The following is a 16879-nucleotide window of genomic DNA, read 5'->3' on the forward strand; positions in this document are numbered from 1 at the left end:
ACATGAATGTCTTGGTGATATTTATACAAATGATGTTTTATGTTGGATTGCATGATTATGTTAGTTGCTATTTACATGTGAACTTACTAAGCATTTATGCTTACTCCCTCCTTTCCATTCTTTGTAGTTTTGACAAGCCAGCTCAGAAATTTGGGAATGGTCAGAGACTCGCTCACACTATCCGTGGACCATTTTGGTATAGTGGCTTGTATATTTTGAGTATGGCATGTATAGCATTATAATCATTTTGTGTATATGATCTTATGATATGACTATTGGGTGGTAAGGAAATTTTTGGTAATGATTATCCATTGGAATGGCTAATCAAGATCATATTTGGTGTTATGTATACTTAATGTGCTATCTAATCCATGGAAATTCATAAAAAGGTGAAATTTGCTATAAAACAGTATCATACAACAGCAATGACGTGAGTTTGAAAAACCACTAAAAATAGTAAAGATGAAATTGGATGATGAATAAAATATAAAATTTAATCTTATTGAGTTTATTTTCATATGGAAGAAACAAAACAAGTAAATGAGTTGTATTTTATGATAAATTTGAGTTTTGGTGGAACAGGATCAGAGCGATTTCTGAATCCCCTATTCTGACTTTAGAAATTCACTAAAAATTGTACAAAAATAATTAGGAGTCATACTTTATATTTATAGATTCCTTATTGAGTATAATTTTAAGAGAAACAAACGACATAGTCATCTAAATTCTGTACAGAGAGAAAAGTGATTTTTAGTGAACAGAGGTCAGAGAAGTCAAAAACTAAAATAGGGGAAATTTTAACTAATAAACTGTACTAATTGGCCCAATAAAAAAATTTTGGAAAAAAATTAGTAAATGGATATATGAGTCTAGTTTCAGGAAAAATTTACGGATTTTAATTTCGAGTTTCATAACTCGAGATATGATTTTTTTTAGCGACTGTGACGCAGATGGTCAGTTTATTACGAAAGGTGAAATAAATTGTTTGAAATTGTTTAAGTGATAATTTAAGTCTATTAACACCTCGTGCTCAACTCCGGTGATGGTCTCAGGTAAGGAGGTGTTAAAGCTAGTTTGTGTTTGAACTTATAGTTTGATAATGGTATATGATATGTGATGCTAATGTGAAATTGTGGTATGTTTTAGTTGGCCAAAAGAATTGGTCAATGTTAAGAAGTTTTGGTAAGTTTTGAGCATTTGATTGAATGATGTATTGAACATATGTTTAGGTATGATTTTAGTTTAAGTTTTGGTATGAATTGATTGATGAATTGAGATTTAAAATGATTGGTAATGTTATAGCATAAATTATGTATGGTTTGGTATAGATATTGGCTGAAATGGTTGTGCATATATGCTTGGTTTGGTGCTTGTAGGTTGACCCAAATTGGGGTGGCAAATTGGCTATTCTAATGGCCTATTTTTATCCACACAGGCAGAGACACGTTCGTGTGTCTCAATCGTGTGACACACATTCATGTTACACGGCTGTGCATCCCCTGGGGTACCCTACGAATTAAAGTCAGTATACCCTCTAGTTTTGACACGGCCTAGACACACGGGCGTGTCTACTTGCCGTGTGAAGCACACGAGCTGGCACACGGGAGTGTGGCTGGCCGTGTGGCCAAGTCAGTAGCCTCCCTAATTTTCACACGACTTGGCACATTGGTGTGTCTTGTGGCCGTGTGGACAAGTCAGTATGTATGCCCTATTTCACCACGGCTTAGACACACGGGAGTGTCTAATGCCGTGTGAGGCACGCGGCCTGTTCGCACGGGCGTGTGACCTTTTAAAAGTTGAAAGTTTTCTAAGTTTCTAAAACTTTTATATGTTATCAAATTGGTCTCGAATGCATGAGTTAAGCTTTGTATGCTTGATTTAAGTTCTTATTGAATGTGAAGGAATGACATTTATTGTAATGATATGATTATTTGATAATGATTGTTCTGAATGTTATCATAAGTCCGATAATGCTTCTTAACCTATTCCGGCAATGATTACGGGTTAGGGGTGTTACAAAAGCCAATGACCCAGCTCGTAACACAAAACTACAAATCCAACTCGTAGGGACCCACGAAGCTTGTAGAAAAGGTTCACGTGTAATAGCCCATTTTTAATGAAATCAGAACAGTGGTTTGGGGATCACAAATTTGATGAGTAAATTATTATTTTATTATTATTTTAATGTTTATGGAATGTTAGTAAGGTAGTATAAAAATTTCGTTAAGAAATTTTGATGTTTGCATGCCTAATTTAGTGAAGAGAACTAAATCGTAAAAGATGCAAAAGTAAAGTTTTTTTAGTAAAAATGGACAAATGGCTATGAAACTTTAATGTGAGAGGACCTAGATGGTAATTAGACCATTTCTATAGTTAGTGGACATTCATGGCAAGGTTTTATTGAAATTTTAAATGTTTTTAAAGGACAAATTAAGTAATTAAGTTAAATGTTAAGTAAATTAAAGACAAAAGATATCATCTTATTTGTTCCAAAAACCTAAAAGAACCGATTTTTCTTTTTTAAGAGGAGGGAGCTTTTGGCTATGGAAAATTTATTCATGAAAGGTAGGTTTTCAAACCCGTTTTTAATGATTTCTATGTTTTTGAGGTCATTGTGGCTTAATCTAACTAGCCCGGGAATCAATTTGCAAAATTGTTAAAGATTTAAGGTTTTTCCATGAATGTGCTTGCATGATTTTTTATGTTTAATGGAAGATTATGAGTCCTTATTGATAAATAAAAAAGTTCTGTAAAGTGATTTTGGATGAAAATGGCATTTAGGGGCTTATTTGTAAAACTAGTAAAATTTTAAGTTAAATTCATGAAATAGTGGCTTGTATGAGTTTATAAAGGTCCCTAGAAAAATTGGCTAGCTTGAGAAAAGGATAAAAATGCTTAGATTTCAATTTATGAGCTTAAGGACTAAACTGTGAAAAGTTAAAATGTTAGGGGCAAAATAGTAATTTTATAAAAATATGAAATATGGGCTGAATTGAATAATAGAAGTATTAAATGGATTGAATTTTCCTATTTAGGTCAAGATAGACCTTGTACGGATTTAGATCGAGGAAAAACTAAAGCCTCGGATTGCTTGACTTCGTTTTTACGCCCTGGTCGTCGAGGTAAGTTCGTATGAATAATTACAGTGTTAACGTTACTTTCTATTATATATTAATATGTTAATTGTCATATAGTTGAATGATGAATATCCAACAATGCCCTTACGGTTATCGAATCCCATTTGAACCTTAGGAATTCATAGGATACAAATGACATGTCATTAAGGTTTTCATGTTTCGGGTGCTGGTCTTGAATGTCCTACCAATGGCTGAGGTCCTGCATTTGTTGCAAATACTCCATAGCTCGTGTGAGCAACATTGTGTAGCTTACATTCAGACCCATAGCTCGTATGAGCAACGATGTAAAAGAAAGGTTACGGTTATATGTTTAGCACACTTCGTGTGAGCTTTCCCGAGTATCCGATGATATTCTAAATGGATTAATAGGCATGAAAAGGAAATGAACGATAAGTGTTCAAATGAACTAAATCATGTATTTGTGAATTAGATTGAAATGGTAATCTTCAATGGAAGTATACTTATGTTCATGAAAATGATGAGTTCGAATGAACTATGGTCATGTATAATGGCTTACCTTAAGTTAATTCAAGTGAATTACGTTGAATACACTAACACGTATTGTTGATGGTGCTTAGGTTTGTGCCAAGCTTGTGGTTGGATTATGTTGTATTTAATCTTAATGCAATGTATTGAAATGGTAAGTTATGTTCATGTTTTACGAACTTACTAAGCATTATTTGCTTATGTAGTTTTCTTGCTTATGTTTTATAGATAATCGGAAGCTCGGTTGGTTTGGAAGCTCATCAAAGATCTATCACACCATCCAACGAATATTTTGGTAGTTTTTGATGTTTTGGCCAAGGTTATAGTGGCATGTATAGGTGGACTTGTGTTTGATGTTTAGTTGAATGCTTAAATGTTGATTATGGTATGTATAGGTTGCTTGTTTTGGTACCATTTTGGTTATGGTTGAATTGTGGCATTTTAGTGCTTGTGGTGCATGAATGGCATGGCTCAAATGGTAAGTTTATGTTGAAATGGTATAGGTTAAGATATGGTATGTTTTGAGGCGGAAATGAACTAGTTGTTTATGAATGAAATGTGGTCAAGTATATATATATCTATATCTATATATATATATATATATATATATATATATGTTTGGGTAAATTTGTATGTTTACATTTGAAGTGCCTTGTATGGCATATTGGTTAAATGATCTTGGACTATTGAATTGGTCATTTTATGTTGGTTTTGGTCATGTTTTGATGCCTTGGTCATGTGCTCAAAATGATTTTAGGTGGTTGCATGAATTGGTGTCAGAAATGGCTTGAATTTGGCCAATTTCATATCCATACGGCCTGAGACACGGGCGTGTAACTCAGTCGTGTGTCCCCTGTAGGTTTCAATGCATGCAAGTTAGGCAGTTACACGGCCTAGCACACAGCCTGGCACACGAGTGTGTATGGCTATTTCGAAGTTACACGGCCTAGCACACAAGCGTGTGGCTTGGCCGTGTGACCTAACTCAGAGAGTTACACGGGTAAGGACACGAGCTAGGACACGGTCGTGTGTCGCTATTTTGATTGTTACATGGTCTAAATACGGGCGTGTGTCTCAGCCGTATGAGTCACACGGTCGTGTGACCCCTGTAGTCTAATTTTTCTAACTTTCTCTTAAACTTTTCAAATGTTTCCAATTTAATCCCAAATTGTTTCTATAGTATTTTTAGGGCCTTGAGGGCTCGACTAAGGGACAATAGGTATGTGAATGAATGGTTTATATCATGTTTATGTCAATGTTTGAAATGTATGTATAATGTCAGTCCTAGGAACAAAAAAGACCGCGCGCTCTGTAGACACGTGGCTAGCAAACTTGGAATTCACAAAGAATGTCAGTACTAGGGACAAAGAATGCTAGTATTAGAGGCAGCGAAGTCAAAACAAAATAGTGGACCCTACCATGAGCTATAATAGCATCTGTAACAACATGTATAAATATCTGAACACTCCTATCAATTACATGCGGAAAAATATTATTCAACAATATTGTAGTTTCCAAGTCAAGATTGAAACTTTGGACCACTCAAATTCCATTCTTTTATACTAATTCTAAGAAGAATCATAAATAAAATGTTTAGGTAATTTATAATAAATTTTTTTTATAAAACAAAAAACATCAAACAAAATGTTTCTATTATTCAACATTGAAACTTTAGGTATTTTATAATAGAATGTTTTTTATTTATTTTAAGTTAAAATTTAAAGAAAAAGATGACGTTTAGATTTTCTCGGTTTTTAACTAATTAATTATTTTTATTTTATTTTAACTAGTAATTAGTATTAAACAAATTATATTTAAATTTTTAAAATAGTATACAACACTTTTGATGCGATAAATTGTGACATGTGATATTTAATGATTGATTCGCATGTCAAAAAATGCTATGTAGATTTTGTTAACATATTTAACAAAACTGTATAATATGAGTACTTAAATTATAAACTTTTAAATGTCGAAAATGAGATTTTGATAGTTTACCAAAATACCCTTAAAAGAAAATATCAAATCGCAACACCATATAGACAAAGTCCACAAAATCTAAACTCAGATTTTTTCTTTTTAGAATTCATCTCAAAAGATAATATAAATAAAATCATATAGATTGATAATTAAAAATTATTACATCTAAATTACTACAAAATCAGATATTACAAAACACAAATTAAACATAAACTATTTAAACCAAAATAACTTTGAACAGGACATAACAAGACACATAAGGAGATTTAAGCTAGAATAAATTTGCCTTTCTTTAATCAGTTAGTCTGTAATATTGGTTTCGTAGAAGTAAGAGCTTCGATCTTCAAAATTCCAACTTTACTTCATTATCATTATTGCCTCCGTGCCCTTCCGGTTCACAAGGCTTCACTTGTTCACATGCCTTTTGCGGAGTGCAGACAATATTTCTGAGAATTGAAGAATGAAAATCAAATTCTATCTTCAGTTTGGAACAGGACGCTTCGATCCACTTCTCAGCAACACTGGTCGATACACTGTCTTGGTTATCCCTCTCATGTTCTTCAATTGCAGGGCGTATTTCATTGTACAAAGAAGCTAGTTGGGAAGCTGCTTCATTCTTCATTTCCTGCACCGCAAGTCCACAACCCTAAGGTCAGCTGTTAAAAGTTTACTCCGTCTCAACATTCAAGCCATATATGTTTCAACTTTAAATCCATTCTTCAGTCACCCACCAAACGGAGAGGATATGATCTTGCAACAATTGTATCCATGCATCTTGATATCATGTTTTCAGCATTGTTTCTTAGATTGATGCTCTATGCCCTCCAAAACCCCAACATCAGGCGAAACAAGGGGGCTAAAGAATAGGGTTTCAGTTTCTAGTAGTGTGAGCAGAGCATCCAGCATTTCAATTACTATGTATATGATAATGTAATATTATAACCTTCCTTCTTAAGTGCTACTCTCAAAATATGCAAATATTTGAATCAAGGCCTGTCATTAGTCCATAACACAACTATGAGATTTAAAGTAAAAAGCACTACATATATACAATCATCAACCCATAAATGGCATCCATCGATTACAGATTGTTTTACAACCAATCTTCAGAAAGCAGGGCATCATGAAACTGATGTACATGAAACAAGTGCAACCACTATAAGCATCTATTACTATCATGACATTGCTCATATGTTAAAAAGTTAGTGCAGTACACACGTCAGTAGAATTACTCGACATAAGGGTTAAGAAATTTATAAATAAAATAGTTTGTGATATTTTTATATCCACAACCAAACATTTCAAAATTAGACCTTTTTTTGTTCCCCAGATATCCTAAGTTTAATGTACTCTTCATTTCAGTTTGGAAACAGCCCTCGTTATAAAATCTGATGCTTGTTACTTTTTACCAATAACATCAAACATAATAAAAATAGCTAAGGAATATTTATTTAAAAACTACCATCAGGAATAAAAAGTCTGTCTTTACTTAAATCCAACACAAAATCATTACAGTCATTACTTGTTCCCCAAAAAATACGAACCAGGTAGAAACAAAAATAATAGCAACTGAAACATTTGAGTTTAAACATCAAAATGCATATTTAGTATGAAAAAATTTCCCAATCCTAATATGGGAATTTTTAACACCTGAAGAAAAATTTAGAATGAAAATACCAGTCTAATCATGTATATGACTTTAACCAAGAACAGCACAATTCTTATGGCATTGCCATGGCATTGTGAATGATTGTTGCTACCAACTGTCCACAGTTAGCTCATATCTTCAAAAATGATCTTCTGTGTCCTAGCGGACACTGGAAAATAATCATTAACCTCAAGTTGAGATTACCTCATAGATGCAAAGTGTTGTCTAATCAAGCCAACAGGAAAATAGGCAATCATACCTCATATCTGAAGACTTCCTCTTCTGCTTCTTTTGATGCTAAGAGCTTAGCAAGATGTTTTAAATCAATTTGCTTCTTTGAAAGATGTTTCAACTTTCCATTTGAATAATGCTGCGACTTTTTCTTAAGCATTGGCCCTGATCTAATGTGATAATTCCGGCATGCACTGTTACTTCGGATGCGAGATATCATAGCATTCTTTTGTGAAAAAGCCTGCTGAGCATCTTGAGAATACAAGTTTATGTCTTTAGCTGATTCAATTTTCAGTGTATTCACATCTACCCCTTCCATGGGAACTGTATCAATAGTAGACTCCAACTGGTGCTTAGATTTCAGACTAACATCCATTGTTATGGACTGTTCACTTTTAGTATTAACATCATTCTCAGAATTCAAATTTACAGCTTTCAGGTGCTTTGTGGCAGGCTCATCTTCTGCAGAATCATACAACGGAATTTTTTCAACTGAATACCTGCCAAGCAAGCATACTTAGGTTAACATGATAATAAAATATATCCTATGGGAATGCATATTACACATCCTTAAGTAAAATGGTGTGAAAAAAGAATAGAAATAGGGCGGCACTAGCACCATCCAGGAAGTGATAAAATAGACATTGAGAAGATCACAAAGTATGGAAATAAAAGCTTTCACAGACAGGCCAGAGGTTTTTTTCTTTTTTTCTTTTTTGGTTAAAACAGGCCAGAGGTTTAAGTCTTTAAGATGGAGTACTTCTGTCAAAAAATTTAATCAGAAGTCCATACAGGCCAGAAGGGTTGAGTATTCCATCAATTCAACCAGCTGGACCGAGGTTCAATCTCTATAGAAAACAGCTATACTTTATGCATAACTGTTGACACAAGTATACATAGAATATTGTTATGCATAATCGTTTATACAATTTCTGGCATACAAATATGGCAGATTCCATTCCTTTAAAATGTAAAGAGAAAATGTTGAGAGATTAAAGTGCCTACAAATGCATTCTAAACATATAGATAAAACAGAAAAAAGACTGTTAACTAGATGAAAATTTCAAGATGAACAAAAATTAGATCATAAAAGAAAGGAATATTTATTACCGTTCATCATCATCTTCCCATAAATAGGTATCCTCCTGTTTAACAGATTTTGCAGAAAAATTATTAAATTACATGAATAAAAGAGAAGCAATACAATGATAGTTGCACAGACACACAACGAAAGGGGGAGTGTTATAGCAAATAAAACCAAGAAGAAGAAACAGTATACTGAGGAAGTGATAACTGGAAGCCAACAAAACCATAAATATAGTATCAGACTAGCAGAAGATATATCCATGCGTAAGGAGATACGGGACACAGTGGCTATCAAATGACAAATACCATATGGCATGAGCTATATAAATGTAAAAGTTCTTTTTTGTATTCTCCATGTCCATTTTACATTCGAGGGTCATGGTTGCCCCTCTCAACAATGCCGTCTCAAAAGGTTCGAACCTGTATTCTCCGTTGGGAGTGCAATGTGCCTTACCACTGCACCTAACATCTTACTTTAAATGACAATTTTTTTGAACAGAACATACAAACTAAACCATAATTTCATGTCTTCATTAAATCTCAAATAAATTCAAATCTCAAGCAGCTTAAATGTTTACCAGAAAGCCACGAGACTTTGCTCCAAGAAATCCTGAACAGTTGAGTGCACCACAGAGGCAGCGAACTTTTGCACCACCATACCATTCAAAGTTATAATCATATGCAAGTTCAGTTCCAATTGGAATATCTTCTTTTGCAAATATTCCAACTCGTATTTCTCCCAAAACAGTCCACTTCCTAGTCTCACAGTTCGGTTGGCTACAAACTTAAACAACATAATTCAGCCAGTGTAAATTTGGCAAACAAACCACCAAAAGATATTAGACCTAAGGAGACTAAAAGCTGAGAACTTAAAGCAGAAGGGGCTCACCATGAGTGGTTGATGAATCTAGCAAGGTTTCCCTTTTTGGTGGCATCAATGGATTCAGAGCCATTCAGAGAAATAATAAATGCATCCTTAAGACCTGCATCAAGTGAAGATGAAGGTTACTAGTCTTTTCTTTTTTTGGCCAGAAAAAGTAACAATTCTATCAAAATTCTAGTTCACCTTGATTTTCATAAGCTTGAGATCTTCGCTTTGCTTCTTTCCAAGATATTACTTCTCCACAGTACTCAACAATAAATTGTCCAGCCTGCTCAATGTGAAAGCAGATCAGCATAAGCAAAGCAAGGATTGAAACAGAGAATGATTGAACAAAATAATTGATGCCAGATCCTGAGATTGATCCCAAAGATTAATGCCGAGTATTGGTTGCCAAATGTTACCTTTATATATTCAGCAGCAAGCAGACCCCAACCACGACCCTCTGTTTTAAACAACGTAACTCTAGCATATTGGCATTTCTGAAATTTCTTTCAGAAAGGAATATAAATATAGTGCATTAACCGAAATGTGTTAGTCTCATACCAGAAGAAACTGTTTGTCTCTTATAATCAGTATCTTCAAGCAAAGCAAATAAATAATGAAACAGGTCTTCAAAGAAAATAAATAATGAAACAGGTCTTCCCTAATATTTAATGGAAACTCAAATGTTTCTAGAACATTCTAGGAATAATTAGTTCTACACTCAACAGCATAAAAACTCTTGTTCTGTATTTACCCGTTAGTGAAGTTTCAAGACATAATTAGTCCATCATAAGCAAGCAAAAGAACTTAAATGTACCGCATTTCTATTCATTGATAGATATACCAAGCTAGGGTGAGCAATCGGCGAAGTTGGTGGGTTCAATAAGTTTGGTTGGATAAGTTGGTTAACTGATTTTTTTTTTTTACAAAAGGTTTTTTCATCTTCCTTGTTCTTTTAAAGTTATTGGATTTATAATAAATTTGGATTGGATTGGGTTGGTTTTGTAAATTGGATCTGGTTTAACTTCATTATATATTATATATTTATGATATCATAAATATATTTAAAATAAATAATATATATTAAGTCGGTCAGTTTGGTTGTGAAATTCAACAATTGATAACCGACTGACTAAACCATTTTAACCAAAGCCTTAACCAACTTAATCAATAAACCAGCTTTGATGGGTCAGTTATGTTGATTATAACTGATTCCTGCTAGCCCCTAGACCAAGCTGAAGAGAAAGTTAGTATAAAATATAGGTTCTACTTCAAAAAAAAGTACCCTTTTTCTATAAACAGCACATGGAACCTGGAAGCAATGAAATAGAATTGAAATGACTTGAAGGAAAGTTGAAATTTCAAGTAAAGATAATTAGAAAAATTGCAATTAGCTTCTTATGAAATGTCAAGCACAATTGAACCAAATAAACTAGATACAGTAAGTAATTAGTTCCCGTTAGAGTCAAATATTCAGCTCTACACAAATTATACCGAAAGCTAGTAACATTCAACAAAAGGAACATAAAGACCAGGAAGAAAAAAACAATTATCATGTGTAAAATGAACACACTTATATTACAGATTCACAGAGACATGTCAAAGCAATGGGATTAATCAACAGACCTACCATACATAAATCCACATAGGAAAACGCACATACAACAAGCACAAGCACATAACCTCGTAGAACCATACCCCCAGTCCACCTTGAAGCACACTCATGCCAAACAGTCTTTACCTGATTCTTGCAGTAAACACCGCAAGGACAATAACCGGGTGTACATTCTGTGCTTGTTAGTACATTCAAGCACCTCTCTCCACATGTACTATCAGGATCACTAAAGTCAAATTTGCACTCGCATATAGCAATATCTTCCTCTTTTTGCTTTTTATGTCTGCAAAAGAATGCAATTTTGGATAGCAATTAGGTTATCCTTGCGTAAATTAAAGCAAAGCAGTACCCAAAAAAAAGGCTCCAGAATGCATAAAATTGCTGCATTCCAAATAATTGAAACTGAAAACACCAAAGCAGCTACGAGCAACATGAGGTTAGTTTAAAAAGATTATGATCAAAAAAATATCTTACTTTCGATATGAGAATTCGTTTTGAAAAATGTGTTCATATTGAGGAAGGTCTTCATTCTCAGGATCCTTTAACAAAACAATATAATGCTGTAATAAAAATTCTATAAAACCAGCACCTCTAGGAAAATAATCATAACCATAATCATAATAATACCATTGGAGAGCTTCGTTACCCGGACTCGGCAATTTGGGGTGCAGTACCTGTGTCAACACGGATTCCGACACGGGATACGGGTCAGATCCGGCAAAAACCAGCGGACGGCGGTGGGTGAGAACTGAGATAAGAAGAGAAGAAAACTGATTAGCGGACTATTTGAACAAAAAATTAGGGAGTGGATAAACTACTCAGTCGGTCGCCCAATTTTAGTGCGTTCACATTTTGGTCACTTAAAAAGAAATCTTTACAATTTAGTCACTCAATGTTTAGACCAATTTTATTTTAATCACCCAAACATAAAGCTGGCAAAACAAGCCTGAGACCAAAAGTCCGCCCATGTCGATCCAAGCCCATAACAATCTGAACCTGAGAAAGTTGAGTTTGTAACAGATCTAAGCTCGAGAAAAGCCTGAACTTAAGATAAATTTAACCTAAAGCTTAAAAAAATTTAAATTTTATAACTGAACAGCCATAATATGCATTAATTAATATACATTTACGATATTTTTAAAATAAAATTAAATAAATAATAATTTTTATTTTATGAAAATGTATTCATAACTATTGCATATTTATATTAAATTTTGATTAATGGGAAAATTAATTAATAATAAATTTTATGTTAAATTATGAAGTGAAACAAATTTTAAAAACAATAATTTAATATAAAATATTTTAATACTATAATTATATATTTATAATAAATATATAAAAGTAATAATTATTAAAATCTATAAAATTTAATTTTAATGATAATATAAAAATATAATGACAGAATATATTAAATAATAATACAATAACTTGTGTTATACTTATCACAAATGACTAAACATGAATTACTATATGATATTAATAATATTACTGATAAATTTAATTTTAAACCATATGTATTTTAATAAAATTATCTACAATAACATAAATTAGAAAATTTAGAAGTTGTTTAATAATTAAAAGAAAAATAAAATATCCAAATAGAATATATTAATAAAACTATTTTGAAATTCATAAAGTTTTATAAAGTCATACTAATATGTAAATACGATTCTTAATATAATTACATAAAATTAAGTTATCTTTAAGTCCAACTCCCAAGTTTCAAATACGGGCAACATCCAAAATTTCAACCTATAATCACAATGAAAAATTCAAAGTTTTGTAAATGATTTTTTTTTAATTTGTATCAAGATTAAAAAATTTCAAAAGTAAAATATCTAATTGCAGTTGATTCTACATGCTACATCATATTTTCAATTTTATTTTGTTTCCTTAATTTCTAGATTACTTTTATTTTGGTCATACAAAAATTTCTTTTTTAAGTACTAGTCAAGGTAAAAATATTAATGATTAAAGTGAAAAAGCTATAAAAATTAAAATAATATATTAAAAATGTTAAATTGTACTTGTTTGCCCTCTTGTCAAAGTTTTATTTTTCAATATTAAAATTTTAAATTTCAAAATATCTAAATCAATTAAATAGCTTGTTGAAAATTTTTATCTCTTAATATTGTCACCGATTTGTTATTATAATATTAAAATTAATTAAATTAGTTAATTTAGTCTCCTTCTAAAATTTATAATTTTATTTTATGTTTCTAAATTAAAATCAAGTCAAATAACTCAATTTTAATAATTATCTACCAAAACTCAATTTTTATTGTATGATCTTAAATCTTTTATGTTAAGTTAAAACTAAAGAAAAACCTTGCAAATTAATTAACTTTATCTTCCATGTCGAATAAAATCAAAAGTTTTTCATTACTTTTTTACCCAAACGAAAAGCAAGCAATTTATCTAATTAATTGTAAAAAAATATTTCCTTTTAGTTTAACATAGAAGATTTGAGATTATATAATCAAAAAAAATTTAAGTTTCATAGACATTTATTAAAGGATAGTTTGGGAACATAAAATAAAATTATAAAATTTAGAAGGAGATTAAATTATTGAATTTTGTTAATTTCAATATTATAGTAACATTCGTTGACATTATAAAAGGAAAAATAATTCAATAATTTATTTAATTGATTTTAATGTTTTGAAATTTAAAATTGAAAATTTGAAAAAAAATAGAATTTTCAGAAATGGGATAAACAAATACAATTTGCCAAAATTTTAATGCATTATTTTTAGTTTCTACTAATTGTTTCCTTTAATCCTTAAATTTCTTTTACCGGGATCAAGACTTGAAAAAACTTCAATGACCAAAATGAAAGCTACATAGAAGTTAGGTGACCAAAATGAAAATGTAAACATGATGTAGAGATGATTTTGATTTTGCATGTACAGTTAGTTGTTGTAAATGATTAATGCTTGGGTGACTAAAATGAATGCTCAAGGTGTACTAATCTATATTCATGGATGAACATATTTATTAAACAAATTCCATGTTCATATATCATCAACTTGTATTTCCATAAATCATGTATCATCATTTCATGCATTTCAGACATATACCTGTAATATTTCATTTAGTGTTCATATTTTCCCATGTCAGAATTTTGCCCGTTGAATTTATTTGAAATATCGATGGATACACAGGTAGTACACTCGAAGTGAACAAACCAGAAATTTGTCAATTCATAATCAGAGTACTCATTAGAGTACATAATTAGGAAGCACTTTCTCGACCCATATATCAGGAATGCTCATATGAACCATGTAACATGAAGCTTATCTGGGCTAAATCAGGAAACTTATAAGAGTTTAAAACAGGAAGTTCACAAAGAACATTTAATCAGGAAGCTCACGAAGAGCTTATCAGGAATGCTCACAAAGAGCCATGTAACGGGAGCTCTGGATAGCCATATATTAGGTAGTTCAGAGGATATCAAGACGCTCATAAAGAGCTGTGTTTGTGTTCGCAACATATGCAGGATCACAACTGATCGCATAACAGGACGCTCACAAAGAGTTGTGTTTGTGTCTAAAACATATGCAGGATCACAATCGATCAATAAACAGGATGCTCACGAAGAGCTACGGTATTCGCAACACATGCAAGATTACTACTGATCAGGATGCTCGCTGAACTATATAACAGGAAACTAGAGAGTGCAAATAACAGAATGTTTGTCTGAGCTATAATATGTCTGCAACATATGCAAGACTACAACCATTACAGAAAATCCATTAAATCCATCGAATTCAATTTATTCAAACGGGACTTGACATTTTTCGAGCATTATCATTTATTGGGTTTTGTCGGATATGTTTTCAATTTCATATATATATAATATTTATACAATTCGAATTTCCTTTATTCAAACGGGAATTAACACTTGTCAGACATTATCGGGTATGTGATTTATGTTTATACATGGCAATCATACATTTCACAACCATAACATTCAATTTAAACATATAAACATACATTTTAGTTACATGAACTTACCTCGACAATTGTTCGTATACGTAAAATCTACTAATTCAACATTTTTCTTTTTTCCTCGTTCTAACTTTGAATTTGGTCTTTTCAGATCTATATGAGTAAATTTAATATCAATTTAATAAAATTCATACTCAACTCAGTCCAATTCACATTTTATACAAAATTACCATTTTGCCCCTAAACTTTTAATTAATGATGATTTCATCCCTAGGCTCGGAAAATGAAATTCATGCAATTTAATCCTTATTCCAAGTCTAGTCGAATTTTACAAGTAACATTTACAGCCCATGTATTTCATAAAATTCAAAATTTTTCCATGACTTTTCCATTTTTTACAATTTAGTCCCTAAATCATAATTTCACCAAAATTCTCTTTGTAAAAGTTGTTTATCTATCAACAACTTTTCATTTTCTACCATAAATTTCAAAATTTCAGCATATTCATCCATAGAAAAATTTTGAAAATTTGATAACTTTAGAAGTAACATTTACAGCCCATGTATTTCATAAAAATTAGAATTTTTCCATGACTTTTTCATTTTTTACAATTTAGTCCCTAAATCATAATTTCATCAAAATTATCTTTGTAAAAGTTGTTTATCTATCAACAACCTTTCATTTTCTACCATAAATTTCAAAATTTCAGCATATTCATCCATGGAAAAACTTTGAAACTTTGATAATTTTACAAATTGATCCCCAAAATAGCTAAATTAAGTTATACCGATCTCAAAAATATAAAAATTATTAAAAACGAGATTTGAATACTTACCTAATTTGGCCAAATAAGTTTTCTCTTTCTTCCATTCTCTATGGCTAAGGTTTCCATATTTATTTGGGAAAGATGATGATAAAAATGATGATATTTTCTTTATTATATTATTTTTCATCTTTCCAATTTTGTCATTTTCTTTATTTTATTTTCCATGGATAAATCACTATCCTTAACAACTAAGCATTTTTAATGGTCTAATTACCATATAAGGACCTCAAATTTTGAATTCCATAGCTATTTAATCCCTTTAGCTATTAGAACTCAACTTTTGCACTTTGTGCAATTTGGTCCTTTATCAAATCAGACATGTAACCGGTAAAATTTCTTTATGAAATTTTCATACGACATTATTATCATACTGTAGACCATAAAATAATATTAAAATAATTTTTCTTTCGGAATCGAATTTTTGGTCCCGAAACCATTGTTCTAATTTTACTAAAATTAGGCTATTACAACTATCCCCCTTTAAAAATTTTTGTCCTCGAAAATTTTACCAGTGAAGAAGCCTAAATATTTCTTTCACTTCACATGCCAGAATTTCAATCAGTCTCTCACTGTAATTGTCAAGCTGAGTTTCAGTGTCTACCAGTGAAATATCATGTGACGGATCTGATCGGTACTGTCGTAGCATATACACATAAATAACATTGTGAATTCTATCCAATTCTGGCAATAGTGCTAATTGGTATGCAAATAAGTCTGATTCTTTTCAATGATCTCACATGACCTGGTAAACCATTGACTTAATTTGCATTTTTAGCCAAACTGAAAAACTTCATTCCATAACAAAATTTTTAAGGATATTTTATCGGTAACTCGGAACTCTATTTCTTTTCATTTAAGATCTGCACAAGATATCTGACAGTCTGTCTTAAAACTATCTCAGATCATCTTCACTTTTTCTTCGATTTTCCGGGTCAAATGAACTCCATATAGTCTTTCTCTCACTAAACTCAGTCCATTACTATGGAGTTTTGCATTTATGACCATACAGAACTTCGTACGGTGCCATTTTAATACTTAACTAGAAACTGTT

The 16879-nt window shown here is 31.6% G+C and overlaps 1 protein-coding gene across 2 annotated transcripts; it reads right to left on the minus strand.

The window, feature by feature from the left end:
* Positions 1-5722: 5722 nt before the first annotated feature.
* LOC108486530 (histone-lysine N-methyltransferase ASHH1) lies at positions 5723-11939 on the minus strand. 2 transcript variants are annotated; one of them, XM_017790634.2, is made up of 10 exons: positions 11676-11939; positions 11523-11587; positions 11175-11331; positions 9853-9930; positions 9635-9719; positions 9458-9551; positions 9147-9345; positions 8593-8627; positions 7511-7982; positions 5723-6228 (listed from the first exon to the last, which is right to left on the minus strand). In XM_017790634.2, exons 1-10 carry the CDS (start codon positions 11676-11678, stop codon positions 5947-5949), a joined length of 1470 nt encoding a protein of 489 aa, XP_017646123.1. In that variant the 5' UTR covers positions 11679-11939; the 3' UTR covers positions 5723-5946. The 2 variants fall into 2 exon arrangements, with proteins under 2 accessions (XP_017646123.1, XP_017646122.1); XM_017790633.2 differs by having other exon boundaries at positions 9853-9939; positions 11676-11938.
* Positions 11940-16879: the final 4940 nt, after the last annotated feature.

Source organism: Gossypium arboreum, chromosome 6 (assembly GCF_025698485.1).
Source record: "Gossypium arboreum isolate Shixiya-1 chromosome 6, ASM2569848v2, whole genome shotgun sequence".
Classification (NCBI taxonomy): Eukaryota; Viridiplantae; Streptophyta; class Magnoliopsida; order Malvales; family Malvaceae; genus Gossypium; species Gossypium arboreum.